At 35.3% G+C, this 14,882-nt stretch overlaps 2 protein-coding genes across 2 annotated transcripts; one reads left to right on the top strand and one right to left on the bottom strand.

Annotated features, from left to right (window-relative positions):
* Positions 1 to 9,739: 9,739 nt before the first annotated feature.
* LOC134254714 (uncharacterized) lies at positions 9,740 to 12,333 on the top strand. Its single transcript, XM_062737247.1, has 2 exons — positions 9,740 to 9,875; positions 10,439 to 12,333. The coding sequence occupies exon 2, from the start codon at positions 10,440 to 10,442 to the stop codon at positions 12,180 to 12,182; it is 1,743 nt and encodes a 580-aa protein (XP_062593231.1). The 5' UTR covers positions 9,740 to 9,875; position 10,439; the 3' UTR covers positions 12,183 to 12,333.
* A 161-nt stretch (positions 12,334 to 12,494) lies between these two features.
* On the bottom strand, positions 12,495 to 14,662 carry LOC134254716 (uncharacterized). Its single transcript, XM_062737248.1, has 2 exons — positions 14,541 to 14,662; positions 12,495 to 14,076 (listed from the first exon to the last, which is right to left on the bottom strand). Exon 2 carries the CDS (start codon positions 14,073 to 14,075, stop codon positions 12,609 to 12,611), a length of 1,467 nt encoding a protein of 488 aa, XP_062593232.1. The 5' UTR covers position 14,076; positions 14,541 to 14,662; the 3' UTR covers positions 12,495 to 12,608.
* Between the last annotated feature and the right edge of the window lie 220 nt (positions 14,663 to 14,882).

The raw sequence follows: 14,882 nt of genomic DNA on the forward strand, positions 1-14,882 counted from the left end.
TGGTCCAAAGAGAGGCATGAAAGGTATGGAATTGTAACAAAGGCAGTAATCAATTGTGAAATAAAATAATTCGAAGTAAAATAAAGAACAAATTGTGGTGCTTTTGAATGTTATATTACAATTAATGCATTTTTATGTATATGAATTTAACATGAAATAAGATGTGTATTTGTTTATACATATTTACAGTTGTACATATACACATGCTTTGACAAAACTCAAGGTAAGTAAATACGAATGATGACTAAATAGATTTTGAGTAAAAAAAATTTCAGTTGGATGGAAGCATTGCAATGAACAATTCAGGCTGTAAAAGCTGGGGGCATAGGTTCTATGCACCCGAGTTGAATTGTACATTGTCTGTCAAATCTACATATCAATAGTTATATTAGGACCAGCAGCATCCTCATCTATTCGGATATCTCTTCTCTTAGGGGGCTTGACAAGGAGGACAACTTCAACTCAACCAGAACAATAACAATGTGTGCATAGTAATTTAGGGCCTCAGTGGTTCACTAGTTGATATAGTTAGGATTCCCCGAATTTTATTTTAATTAAGTACATGTAGATATCTATTATCTAACAAGTCTAGCTATTATTTTGCTGGTTAATATATGTATATATAAGTGTTCAGATTAAGTAAAAGGGGGTCAAAGGCTTGTTTCACATATAAATTCTGTGTTGACATTTTCGTTGGTTTGGTTAAAGTTATAAATGAAGGAAATAAATGAAGGTCAGGCTGTTTGTTCATTTGGAAGCCGTCTTCAGTGTATATCAACATAATTATGAATTTTTCTAACAGGGCCTGTACCTTTTTTGAGTAGGTTTGATGATATCATGATAACACAATAAAGACACATACATTTAATGTCTTCTCACCCCTTAACTGCATAAAGGCCTTATATTTTATATAGTTGTGTTTAGTAAATGAAAAGTTTTGTACCATCTTAAGTTAACATGAAAAATCAGGTAAACTTATTTTACTAAATTTATTATATAGACTATTTCACAAATGTCGATAATTCACACAGAGATTAATTTCAGCACGGGCTTTTATTTCCTGACAATGTTCTTTAAGACTTATACAAGAAAATTTTTAGGTGTTTAAATATAATTCTACAAATAAAAGACTATAAAATAAATAATAATTTATAGGCTAATCTTGTCAAAATTATTAGTAAATTAACATTTATTCCTTTGAGTTATCTTTCTCATCAGGGAAAGTGAACCTCAAAATAGGAAATGCAACTTCAAGTCCCTGAACTTTTACCAGTTTTAATCAAGTAATTCAGTTTCGCAAAGGGATGAGGGACAAATTACAGAGTTCTTTAGGTGCTAAAGTCAATGCAGGCTCATTTGAATAAGGCTCGCAGTGCTGGTCTTTCTATGTATTTTCCGTATGGCATATGCTGTATGAATGGTCATAATAATAAATAAATCAACAAATAAATAAAATAAAGAGGGTTATAATGAGACTTCCAGTATAAGGTTTAAAATGGGGCTTAAATTTTTGTCAGTGTTGGTTTAAGTTATTAGATACAAAAGATTTGCTATTTTCACACAGATAAAATTTGCTTCAGTTAAAATTCTATATTCACAGATTTTAAACTCATAAAGGATAAATTGTTTAGGTAACTGGTTTTATTCATGTGGAATTATAAGATTTAAAAAATAAATAAATAAAATGAAAGAACCGCATAAGGCGAGATTTCCTAACAGCATAGAGATACAAATTCGGGGGGGGGGGGGGGGGGGTGGTGTTAGATACATATTGTACCACAGGCTAGATTATAATCTGATCCATTTCCTACAATATTTTCTTTTTAATAGTAGGCTCTTACTGTTAGCTTACACATATGCATATCTTAGGGGCATTTCTTCATTGAAAATATCAGTTCAAACCCAGTTGCCATTCGCATGTAATATGGTATGTGTTTATCCCTCATGTGAGCAGTTAGCTGAATTTTTTTCTGTTTACACATTAATCTCATATGGGTCTAAGATGCATTAGTCGGTGCATAATTGCATATGTACATGTAGTTTACATCCATGCATCAGCTAATGGGTACAAATACAGGTTACTCCTACATGTATAAGAGCCTCGGTTAACGTCCCTACGCTCCTTATGTACCTCGGAGCCAAGTCAAAAGTATCTCGTCGTGAACCTCTAGCATGCTGGAGTAAAATATAGGTTATAGGGAATACAAATACAAATCCACAAGTGAGTAGGAGTTAACGTTTCATAGTACTAAGATTAGATAAACTTCGACAGCATTTTTAGGGTATTATAGAAAGGATAGGTTTACACTGACTTAGCATGTTAATTTTCATGCTCTCTATCATAAATCCATGTTTTACAGCCTTAAAAACAATTTTGAAGTCTATATTTTTAATAACCCATTCCATAGCATATTTTTGCAGGATGAAAAGGGGGGGGGTCCCTCCCCAAAATTCCCAAAGTAGGAAGCTTAAGGTAGTTCGATCATGCCTTTTTGATAGAGTATCAGTTGGAAAGGGATTTAGAATAAAGGTTTTAGTGATATGTGCCTTACATGTCTTGTGCAGTCCATCTACATTAACAAATGCTTAGGGGTAAATACAAAGTACCATATTGTGTTCCTTGGCTTGAAAGGTAAATAGTATATACAAGATTTAATCAATTTTACATGGTCTTCGGAAGAGCTTGAACTAAAAAAAAAAAAAAAATAAAGTAGCACTTAGATAAGCTCATTTCTTCAGAACTGGCAAGATACATTACAAAATATCACAAAACATGTTCTGCACTTGACAGAGTGGGAATGTGAACACTTAAAATTATTGTCTACAATACAGGAACAACATAATCATCCTGAAAGCGGGGGGGGGGGGGGGGGGGGGGGTTAGAGAGTATAGGTGCTCATTCATCTTGTTTGTAATCTTTGAATCAAAGTATATTACAAATTTTTATTTCAAATGACCTAAAAATGAATAAGAAATAAAATTCAAATGAATAAACAAATAAATAAAAAAGGGGGGATAAATCTAGATAAGACATATTCTTCTAATTTATTTTCTTACATTAGTCCAGTTAGTTCTTTCTTTCTGACTGAGTAAAACAGCTGGATATTAGTAATAGAAATAGAGACCCAAAGCGATACAACTTCGAAAGATATAAAATCAGGGAAAAGGGGGGGGGGGTAAGGCACGATAAATTTGAAGGGTAACCAGATTTATTTTAATGCAGCATAAATCTACAGTGGGTGGGAAATGAGAGAGAGTGATGTTCACGATGGATGGGTTGCTGAGGGTTTTGAGTAGGCTAGGAGTCCATGGTGGGTGGTTAAATTGAAGTTGCCTACCCCCACCAGGTGGCGGTGGGCACCTACGGTGCCCATGTGGCGAAATCGTCACCTTCAATTTAACCATTGAACTGTTGATTTTGTTGACTTTTTGTGGTTGATGTTGATATATGTGATGGTTGATGTTGATATATGTGATGTTGACTTTGAAAATTATATCTTATATAATGTAAATCTAAAGCAAAATAATATAATTAAAAGACAATTTGTGTTGAAATGTGTCCGTAGCACGATTGAGGTCAACCCAGCGTGCTACTTTTCCCGTCAGGGAGGGCACAACTTATGTTGATGTTGGGGGTATGCCATTTTGCCGGCTGCCCCACTGTTGTGTAGACCACTGTGGACAATACCTGCCAACTCGAATAAAACATTAAAATTAAATACTTAGCATTTGTTTATTATATATAGGTCTTTGATAATACCGCATATTTGAGTTCATCTCACAATATGCGTCGTTATCAAAGCTCTATATCCTTTAATTATATGTCATCATTCACCTCCTTTTTGTAAAAAATCGAATAAATGAGATAAGCCGGAATTTATTTATCCATTCATACAGTGTCAGTACGTAGTCACTAGGTTTACGGGTTATCTCCCCTTTTCTATGCATCAATGAAAGTGAAAGGTGGGTGATGAAAGTATCCGATTTATTTTTCTGTATTATGAAATACCCTCCCACCTCAACCCTTGAGCTAGGTGTTAAGTATATACTCTTTCTCCGTTTGTTTGTTTAAATTAACGTTTACATTGTTTTACATGGGTTAGGTATAGCCAATTTATTAAAGTTATGGAAATGTTATTGAGAATCTTTTTCTGCTGTGGGGTTTTGTTTTTGCCTTTTCAGGTATTTGAGATTTCGTTGAAGGAGACTGACGGTGCTGATCAGAAGTGCCCGCTATTTCCGTATTCTAGGAACTATGGAATGATCTCTGACCGAATACCATGCGTGACAAGTGTCAACTTGGCGATTTATCCATGATTTCAAGGAGTTCGGGGAAAGACAGTAAACTATACTTCACAGTGGTAGTATTGGCGAAATCGTCACCTTCAATTTAACCATTGAACTGTTGATTTTGTTGACTTTTTGTGGTTGATGTTGATATATGTGATGGTTGATGTTGATATATGTGATGTTGACTTTGAAAATTATATCTTATATAATGTAAATCTAAAGCAAAATAATATAATTAAAAGACAATTTGTGTTGAAATGTGTCCGTAGCACGATTGAGGTCAACCCAGCGTGCTACTTTTCCCGTCAGGGAGGGCACAACTTATGTTGATGTTGGGGGTATGCCATTTTGCCGGCTGCCCCACTGTTGTGTAGACCACTGTGGACAATACCTGCCAACTCGAATAAAACATTAAAATTAAATACTTAGCATTTGTTTATTATATATAGGTCTTTGATAAATAAACAATTATATATCAGATACTGAAAACCTCGTATTAATTAACGAACATTGAATGATAGAATATTTTTTTCTTTACAATACAAACCACAAAAAGTAAAACAAATATTAAAAGAGTGAAATGCGACTTTTTCGAGTAAATAAATTTAAGTTTACTTAAAAATTTTTATTGTAATCAATACGTGTCCTCCTTGAATGTGAAAGTCTGAAATACTGTATAGCTGTGCTTTGTAATGTTAATTTTGTTCCATGTCTTACCGTGGTAGGAGAGGCAGAGATTGACCAATCAAAATCTGACCAATTAAAATCCAAAAAATGAAATTCTGACCATGCGGTGCGTTACTCTGCCTTTTCTCCCATCTACATCCTTGGAGGACGGACGTTGTTTCAAAGTTTGTTATTTATTTTATCAAGATTTTGGTGAGTAAATCTATTTCATTATGTCTGCTATGAGTACTGTAAATTTGGATTATCTCCCTTTACAAAATTGGTTTTATTTCTCATCTTGATATCTTGTGTCTGCTAAAAATTATATGTCATTATTAATAATACTTTTGAGAATTTCAAACAAATTATCAAACGTCACAAAGGCGGCAACACACGACAAACTGTTTTACAGACTTTTTACTCATTGAAGGAGGAAAAGATAAGGTGTTTTGGTAGATGGAAATCGGATGCATCTAAATATTACATAAGACATGTGACACCATGTTGATATATGCTTAAGTGGAAGTGGATCCTCGGAGCAGATTTGTTTTGTTTATTGTGTAGGATCTCGACTTTGAAGTGATTTTCAAGAGTATTAACGTATGGGGGCATATGTTTATCCCTCATCCAGAACAATAGTGCCTAAGTCATTTGTTAATACTTAGGCTGGTAGATGACAAGATCGCGTGCATATAAACATTTAAAATGGTGAGGAAGCTTACAGTGTGAAATATTTTCCAATATGGGGGCATATGTCTATCCCTCATCTAAAACATTGCTCGAGACAGTCCTTAAATGAATACCATATACATGTGAACTTAGTAAAAAAAAAGCGAATAAGATGATGATTTGCGACTATAAGGGCATATGTTTATCCCTTATCGGACATTCTACATAGTGATTCGTTAATACTTGGGACCCACAGACATAATACACTAGGAATAGTAAACTCATTTGGTTGTGATGGGGGCATATGTTTATCCCTCATAAGACACTTGTGAATTCAAATTGTTGTTTTATTGCATTACGGGACATATGTTAACCAAATACATTATACTTTTATCCTTAGACGATTGCTTGTTAATGATATGCACAAGGGCATAATTGTCTGTGTAAAAGTAAATGCATTTGTTTTTGAAAATATGACTCCAAACTTTAAGAGCTAACACTATTGGGTAAAATTCCAAGAGAGTAATATTACATTTTTTCCAATTATCATTCCAAGTCCCATAGAACCAGTGCCCACCTAACACTGCCCCGTATCCTATAGATCCTGAAGCGTCTGTATACAGTTTTAATTCATTGGAATCAACCCACCTATCTGGTAAGAAAACCGACCTACCATTAAATTTTTCCAAGAAGGCTAACCAAGTACATAAATCTGCTTTTACTTCTTTGTTTAGTCTAATGCGATAATATGCTTTTGTAATGCCAATAGTAGTGTTGATAAGTCGCCTTAAGAATGCTCTACCTGGCAAGACCACATTACACGCAAAATTAAGAAGACCAATCACTGACTGCATGTCCTTCAAAGTAACCTTTCTGCTTGGTAAAAGCTGTTCAATTGTATCTCTACATTTTTTAACTTTATCAATAGGTAACCTTGCCTCCATCATCTCGGTGTCTAATTCATATCCCAGAAAAGTCATTACCTTGTTAGGACCAAATGTCTTATCCTTAGCCATAGGTACACCTATGTCGGCGCAAACTGTTAAAAACGCCACAACTTTTTGTGGCACTCTGTCGCAGATTTGTCAACAATTAGAAAATCATCTAATACATGAGTCATAAATTTAATTCCTAATTTTTCTTGTGCAATCCACTGAAGTGCTGTACTAAACCTTTCAAATATACGACAGGAAGAACTGCAACCCATCTGAAGACATGTGTCAAAATACCAATGACCTTGCCAAGTGAAACCAAAGTATTCAAACTGTGATGCATGTAAGTTGATAATTCGAAATGCATTAGAAATATCTGTTTTGCAACAATATGATCCTTTCCCACACTGCTTAATGTTTTGAATAGCATCCTCTACAGAAGAGTATTGAACAAATGACTCTTCCTCGGGTATGCCATCATTGACAGACTCACCTTCCGGATATGACAAATGATGGATCATACGGTACTCACCCTCTGTTTTCTTACTAACTAGACCTAAAGGGGAACAATTTAAAATTGGCAGTGGTTTCTCTTTGAAAGGACCCATAATTCTACCCAAATTTATCTCCTTTTCTAACTTTTTGCTAATAACTTCTGGTAAGTCCAGTGCCGATTTTAATTTTTTTGAAAGAGTATTTCTACTTTCCCCTGTGTAACCAATGTGGAAACCATATCGAAAACCATTAACTAAAAATTCTGTTTCTACCTTGTCATACCCCACCAACCAGTACTCTAATCTACTGGGATTTACTGGAGTTGGACCCTTTTTGTGGGATAGGTTGGCTTTGAGAATTTAGCATTACCTGTGTTGGTTGATGTGCCATTTCCTTGAAATGGTTTTTGGGTTCTGGATTTGTCCAAGAAACGAAATGGCCGTTGAATTGGTTTTTTTACATATGTAGATTGGATGGAAGCCGCCAAAGTTATAACATCTGTGCTGGAATTTGCATGATGAACCAAGCCTACAATACCTTCCAGCTTTGTGATAGGCAAAGCATGACCCCTGAGGGACTTCCTCATACGTACCAAATGACGAACAGTCTGGTTTTATTTTGCTTGACTTCTTTTCCGATTGTTTGAGGCGAGCATTAACATATATCTCCATATGGACATCACCCCATTCTACCTCATCTTGTTCTATGAGTTCCCTGAACTCCTTATCATATTTTCTCCAGTCCCCCTTTTCCTCTGCAATTTGCCTTACTGATTCCATGTGTTTTGCAAGCTTTGGCTGTGCAAGTGTATCTTTAATGCAATATATTGTCACATACCTATTCCACGCAGTTACCCAGTCATGCAGGGATAACGAACCATCCCTAACTTCGTCATCATCTGTGGATCGCATATTGTGGATTACCACCTTACCTGTCTGATCCTGTTCCTCTACCTTGATAGAATACTTACTTTTCCCCTTTTCCTTTTTTAACAACAGAGCCATATCAACATATTGTTTTGACCAAATTTTAGATTTTATTTTGTCAGAAACAGTTGCCTCTATCGGTACTGATGAGCTTACAAAACCTGATTTCTTACCGACATTCGCTGCAGGTGGAAGTTCAGTACCTACAATCTGTGATCTGTGTTCGATTACAGCGCCTGATACCAATCCTGAGATACTTGCATCCACTGACTTATTTGTTATTTGACAAACTGACCCAGAAGGACCTGCTGTTAAGCTATTGCTTGATGTAGTGGAAGCATTATTTCCCCTTTCTCCCCCCATATTATGAACAGAGATACTCCCCTGATGTGGCAGTAATGGTTTTATCTCTGCTAACACCTTCTCCGTGACTGACTTTGTTATGGTTTGGGTTAATGCAGCCAAGGTTTCAGGAGGAACATCAAGGGGTTGAGTGCTTGTATCGACAGCCACAGCATCATTGGTAGTGGACTCTCCAGTTCCGTTCTGTGCACGACGTGGTCTTTTCACCTGACTTGTTTTGGACTGTTGGGCTTTATTCCTTTTGCCTGGCATAATGCTGGTAAATATATACGTATATAAATTTAAAATTAAGGAAGAAGTATGTATCCAATATATTATGTTATGTATAAATATAAACTGTAAAAGGCTTCGGCCTTAATTGACAATGAACAAGAATTGTAAGACCTCACTGTAGCCAGTGAGGTCCCAACTGTAACTGTAAGAGTCAGTTAGCCTACATGATAACGTATTTGAACATATTGATATTTAACATTACATTATATAACCACTTTCATCGCTCAGTACAATGTGTAAATCTAATACAACAAACTAGAAAGTGATGAACCTTTTCTTACAATTAATATGTTTTACGGTGTGACCGTTGAGGCGAGCGCAGTTGTACTTGAAAAATTGATCAGCCACTCCAAACATCAAGTCGCACGAGACATCTCGACTAGCTATGACGTCACACGACGTCACGGAGCTCGTCGGAGCTTACGGAAACGGCCGAGCGTCTGGTTTAAACTATAGACCTAGCACAATTTTGGTCGAAAAACATTGCAGATTTATTTTTTGTTTCTTTGAAAGATTTCTACAAACTGAAAGCTTTTTATGCTTTTCGTTATTGTTTATTTATTTATCTATTTCACGGAAGCACCCGACATGACTTAATTAGCATATCGTCAAAATTCGTAAGTTTCCGGTGACGTCATTTGTATCATTTCCGAAGGGCAAGGTGAAAGCCGGTGTTGTGGCATGGGGGTATTTTTTTGAATAAGGTAAGGCAAAATCATTTCGTTAAGATTTCGGTAAGAAACAATGTTCCTTTATTTTTTTACTATTTTTGATTTATTTGCGCAAAGGACATTGGGTAGTGCAGGAATTCTGGGAATGTTGCACAGAGAAATTTGGCTGACGTATGTACAGATTTCAATCCGAATTTCCTCTGTTCTTACACGTTAGTCTATTGAGCTCGCTTCGCGAGCGTCGCTTCGCGACGCTCGCTGCGCTCGCTAATATTTCACTTCATTGATTCTGCCGCTTTTCGATAAAACACCCTGTATCACCTACAGTTGTTGACAAAAATTTTCAGGAAATAGAGTAAATAGTAGAACCAAAAGTGTTTTGGAACAGATCTGTATTTCCCGAATTGCCGTAAGCCAATAAAAGCACCAATGGCCAAGTTCCGCAATGTCTTATTTCTGGAGTTATCTCTCTTGAAAAATCGCTAGATGTCGCCAACACATTGACTTCCGGGGCGTTTGTTGTTCAACTTGTGTTGTGTACTCACAGTACTGATAATTGCAATTTCTGCGTTAGACAAGGACATACCAAGGTAAGATTTGCGATATATCTGTATAATTAATTTATTTAAAGATTTATAACCATTATCTAAACGTGGTAAATGGTATACAAATAATAAAATATAAATGCTCAGCGTTTTCGCGTGGCATTTAAATATTCAACTGAATTGGCTATTGCAAGGTCTAAGATCGACCCTGTTCGAACCGAATGTAGATGACATTGAAATTATGATTTAATAACTGTTTAATATTAACAGTAATGTAATATTGTCGGAATAATTGAATATGTGACCATCCAACAGCGTTTAATTCTGAAAAAAGGGGGTGTCTTTATTAATCCGAGATTCCTCTGACTCTAACCCCCGCTTTTATTTTATGACGTTTGTCCGCACATGTCATAAAATAAAAGCAGGGGTTAGAGTCAGGGGAATCTCGGATTATGTCTTTATATGATATTGATATGATATCAATAATTGTTTACATAAATTACATCTTGGGATCCTAATTACATTCAATTTTTATGAAACCCTTTTAAGTTATTTGGGCACTGTGTGTTTTCTGAATCTGTATTAATATACAATATTGAATGTTTCAGAATGTCTTCAAGCACTGATGATGAAGGTGAACCATCTCACTTGTCTCTAGAAGAAATTCAGTCATGGAAAGTTGTTGAACTAAAAAATTGGCTTGAAAATCACAGGCTTAAAAAATCTGGGAATAAAGAGGTATTGGCAAAGAGAGTTTACAAAGCCATGAGGCATGGTTATGATTCATCAGAAGATTTCATAGATACAGATGAAGAAATAGAGAAAACTGTTCCTGTTCATCCTTCAACAGATTCATGGAAAGAACTTGACTCTACTGATATTCCTGAAATTTCTCATAAGGCCATTGATATTTATTTTAAATGTCATAAAAATCCTGTAACTGGAGAAAGGTTAAATTTCGAGAGACAAATGAAAAAAGCAAAGCGTCTGTGCAATGAAGGGTTCATAAGAGAAATTGAATACAATAAAGGAAACAGTGATTTTTGTTACATGCGATCAACTTGTCTTCCATCAATGAAACAGACTGTTCAAGTTGGATTTGGAAAAAGTGCTAAATATTATTCTTTGAATGTTTGTATAAAGAAAAAGTCAGGCATTGTTGTAAATGCTTTATGTAATTGTAAAGCCGGAGAGGCAGGTCTTTGTGCTCATGTTGGAGCATTATTGTATGTACTTGTAAAAACAAAAAATTCCTGTACATCTAATCAGTGTGTGTGGAATAGACCTACACCTTTGAGAAGAAAACCAAGTCCAAAAAGAGTTGGAGATATTAGTTTTTCAAAAACAGAAAAAGATAATATTGTAGACAAAGTTCGTCCTTTCCCAGGCATTTATAATCCTGGACCTTGTCAAAGTGAATGCAGCTCATTTTTGAATGATATTTTGGATGGCTTAAAAGATATTTACCCACAATGTGTCTTGTATCAAACTTTAAGAGCAGAGCATGTTAATATAGATTCCTTTTTGAATATTTTTTTGCCAGATTTTATGTATAGGGACAATGTAAATCTAAAATCAAAAGAATGTGTTGAAAATTTTAAATCTTTTGTAAACAATATGAATATAACAACAGAGGTTAGTGAACTGTTAGAAAAGGGAACTAGAGGTCAAAATTCAAATGTTAACTGGAGAAAGGCTAGATGCAATATCATTACTGCATCAGTAATGGGTGACGTTGTCAAAAGAGTAAAGTCCGAACCAGACAATTTAGTCAAGAAAATTTGTGGATACGTAGTAGTACCAGATTGTGTAAAAAGTATCAGTTATGGTCGAACAAATGAATCTGTTGCTTTGAGTGATTATATGGAGCGACATTTAAATTTGTGTGGTGATGTGAAGATCGAGTCCTGTGGACTATATGTCAACCCTAAGTACCCATTCCTTGGGGCCAGTGTTGATGGACTTGTTACTTGTGTAGAATGTGGTACAGGACTTGTCGAAGTCAAGTGTCCTTATGGAAAACAAAAAAGTCCTTGGAGGAATATGCCTCCGACAAAATGTGGACAAGATAAACATTTTTTTTGCACTGAAAACAATGGTGAACTTAAATTAAAACAGAACCATAATTATATGTACCAAGTTCAAGGCCAGCTAGCATTATATGAACTTAACTGGGTTGATTTTGTTGTTTATACAAAAAAAGGTATATCTGTTGAAAGAATTCTTTTTGATGTTGGAATCTGGAATGATATGGTTCCAAAGATGAAATCTTTTTATACATATGGTGTTGTACCAGAACTTTTCACTAGAAGAATTCAGCGAGGAAAATCACTGTACATGTATAACATTTGATGTACATTTGTTAATAATTTGAATATTGCATAGAATGATTCTATTTGATTTTGAACATGTGTACATAAAACTGTTAACACTCTGAAACTTTTATATTTGCATGAGAGCTTAGATTCATCTGTAAAAATATTGAATAAAAACAAAAAGGTTATGTGATTTATTTTATTTATCCACATCTCATTTATGATTTCAAGGTCCAAGTGTACATATTTCAAGTTTATTTTCAAATGAATGTTTGTATTTCACATCGAATCGTCAAAATTCACATCACCTTGAAAACCACAAAATGTGATATACTTTAAATGGGTTTTTTTAATCATGCATTTAAAAAAATAATTCCTGGAAAGTAAATTTCCTCATAACAGGAATAAAAATAATTATACATGTTAGGGCATCCAGAAAAAAATCTAGTTAATTATATTTATGTCACTTCAGAAGTGGAGGCAATAAGTTAGTTAAAGATGTACAGATAACTATAATTTGTTCTGATAAGTGCACTTCTGAAATTGGTAAAACTGAGTTCACAATATTGTAGTTTTTGATCTGTTCCATCTTCATTTCAACTACTATTCTGGCTGAAGCTATTCTATTTGTTTTAAAGAAATCATGTTTTGACATCTGGCATGTACTTGATACTCGTGGTGGAACATTCAATCCAACATCAGCTGGTAACAAATCTTCTATTGTGAAACCTTTATCTGCCATTACAACATCACCTGGTGACAGTTTTGGAAGAAATCCATCGTGCTGAGTAATGTGTCTGTCTGACACATTCCCACCCCACAGTCTTGACACAAAGGTTACCATACCACTTGGTGACACACCAATCAATATTTTAAAAGTGTTTGAATGTTTGTATTCGGACCACGTCATCCACTGTGCCTTTAAAGAGGACGGTTTTTCAATAAAAAATTCTGTGCAATCAAGCACAATTCTAGTATCTGCGTGCATGCTAAAAAGCTTTGGTAAGTTACACAAAATCTGCTCTCTGGAGACCCACTTTATTAAGGATTTGCAGTGATCATAGAGGAAGTTAATCCAAGTGTTCATTACTCGTGATACTGTCGTTTCGGACACCCTGAAAATATCAGCAAGGTGTTCCTGAAGCAGCCCTAAACGAAGTCTCATGCAAACCATCAAGAATTCATCCACTGGTCTCAAGGAACGTTTTCTGCCAGGCTTTTTAACCCCTGGTTCATGATACGACTTCTCACCCATGGACCTTGTCTCTCCCTCCCAGTAATTGAGTTTCTCTGCACCATGTTTCTGCCTCAGCACTGCAAAAAACATCCAAAAAATTTGAAAAGTTGCAAAACCTGTATAAAATCTTGTTTTAGAATCGTCATCTTTCATATCTTCATATGTCATCCTAGGCAAATCTGCCTGAACTTCAGCATTAACAGTAGACAAAGGGCTGCCAGTCGTCTGGGTTGCAGTTGAAACATGTACACAATGCTCTTCTGTATTTGTGTACGCATCTTTTGAATAAAAATATTTGAGGTCAGTTTGTATTGCAACATCATTGTACATTGACACAGGATTATCTTGTGGATTTTCAGTATCACTTTGCCCTGAACCATCATTTTGAAATGAATTTTCAATTTTTCTTACAAGAGGTCTTCGGGATTTTGTTTCCTTTTTGGGTTTACTTGGAAAAATTGTGGGAATCGATTCCTCAGTAAATGTTCCCTCAAAATGAACACTGCAAACTCGTGTGTGGTCTTTTACAACCAAATTTGCTCTCACATGTCGAAGTCGCTGAATCCAGAGACGCTTAATATGGGCCTTTTTCTCCGACATAGGGAAGCGATGCAATATTATTTTATTTCCATATTCATCCAATGTTTGAGAAGTGTTGCTGCATCCAGGAACGCAGCAATATTTCTTCCCCATACTGGAAAATAAAAAGTACATTGTAAAGTACTTAAAAAGGAATTTTTTTTTTAAAAAAAATGTTACAATTGACATTCATGTCCTTTTAAAATAAATTATGTTATGAATTCAAAATTATTTACATGTTACTGAATTGTTTTGCGAATTAAACAATGCCTTTTACACAACGGGGGGGGGGGGGGGGGGGGGGGGGGGGGGCAATGTTAGATTTTCTTATGAACACAACTTGACAGCTGTAAATATTCATTCCTCGTCGAATAAAAATAAATTCTATACTTTAAAAAAATAGATATATGTATATAGACCTTTATAAATATTGACATTTTTTTTTTCTAGAATATACTAGATCCTTATGGTTGTTGCATGTGTATTAGATTCAAGAACCAACTCTGTACTGCTTTTATATTAATATGCATCGTAAACCAGTGTAACATCCTAAATACGACCGCTATTTAAATCCCTTACCTGGCTTGTCAGTGTCCTCGATACCGATAGTGTGTATTTTCTCGACGCTTCTTGCTTCAGCGATTTTGTTGCTTTGTGTATTGACGCCCCGGAAGTGGAGAGCTTCACAGTTAGGGACGATAACTCGTATTAAAAAAACATTGCGGAACTTGCTAAAAAACGGCTAAATGTCAAGCACAAAAGACTGCCTGAAACTTGTACCTAGGACTTGCCTAAAGTACTGTAAAAATTCACAATATTTTAGTAATCAACTAATACCGAAACAAACAAATTGGCAGATATTTTTCCAACAAATTGTTTTCTTTTTATACAGAAAAAGGATAAATCTGGAAGGCGTCAACA

The sequence above is a fragment of the Saccostrea cucullata genome, unplaced genomic scaffold (genome assembly GCF_032062105.1).
Source record: "Saccostrea cucullata isolate Sc308-1 unplaced genomic scaffold, CSIRO_AGI_Scuc_v1 ctg3212, whole genome shotgun sequence".
Classification (NCBI taxonomy): Eukaryota; Metazoa; Mollusca; class Bivalvia; order Ostreida; family Ostreidae; genus Saccostrea; species Saccostrea cuccullata.

What these genes read in the sequence shown, in the direction of transcription:
- LOC134254716 (XM_062737248.1), bottom strand. Translation starts at nt 14,075, where the DNA reads ATGGGGAAGAAATATTGCTGCGTTCCTGGATGCAGCAACACTTCTCAA.
- LOC134254714 (XM_062737247.1), top strand. Translation starts at nt 10,440, where the DNA reads ATGTCTTCAAGCACTGATGATGAAGGTGAACCATCTCACTTGTCTCTA.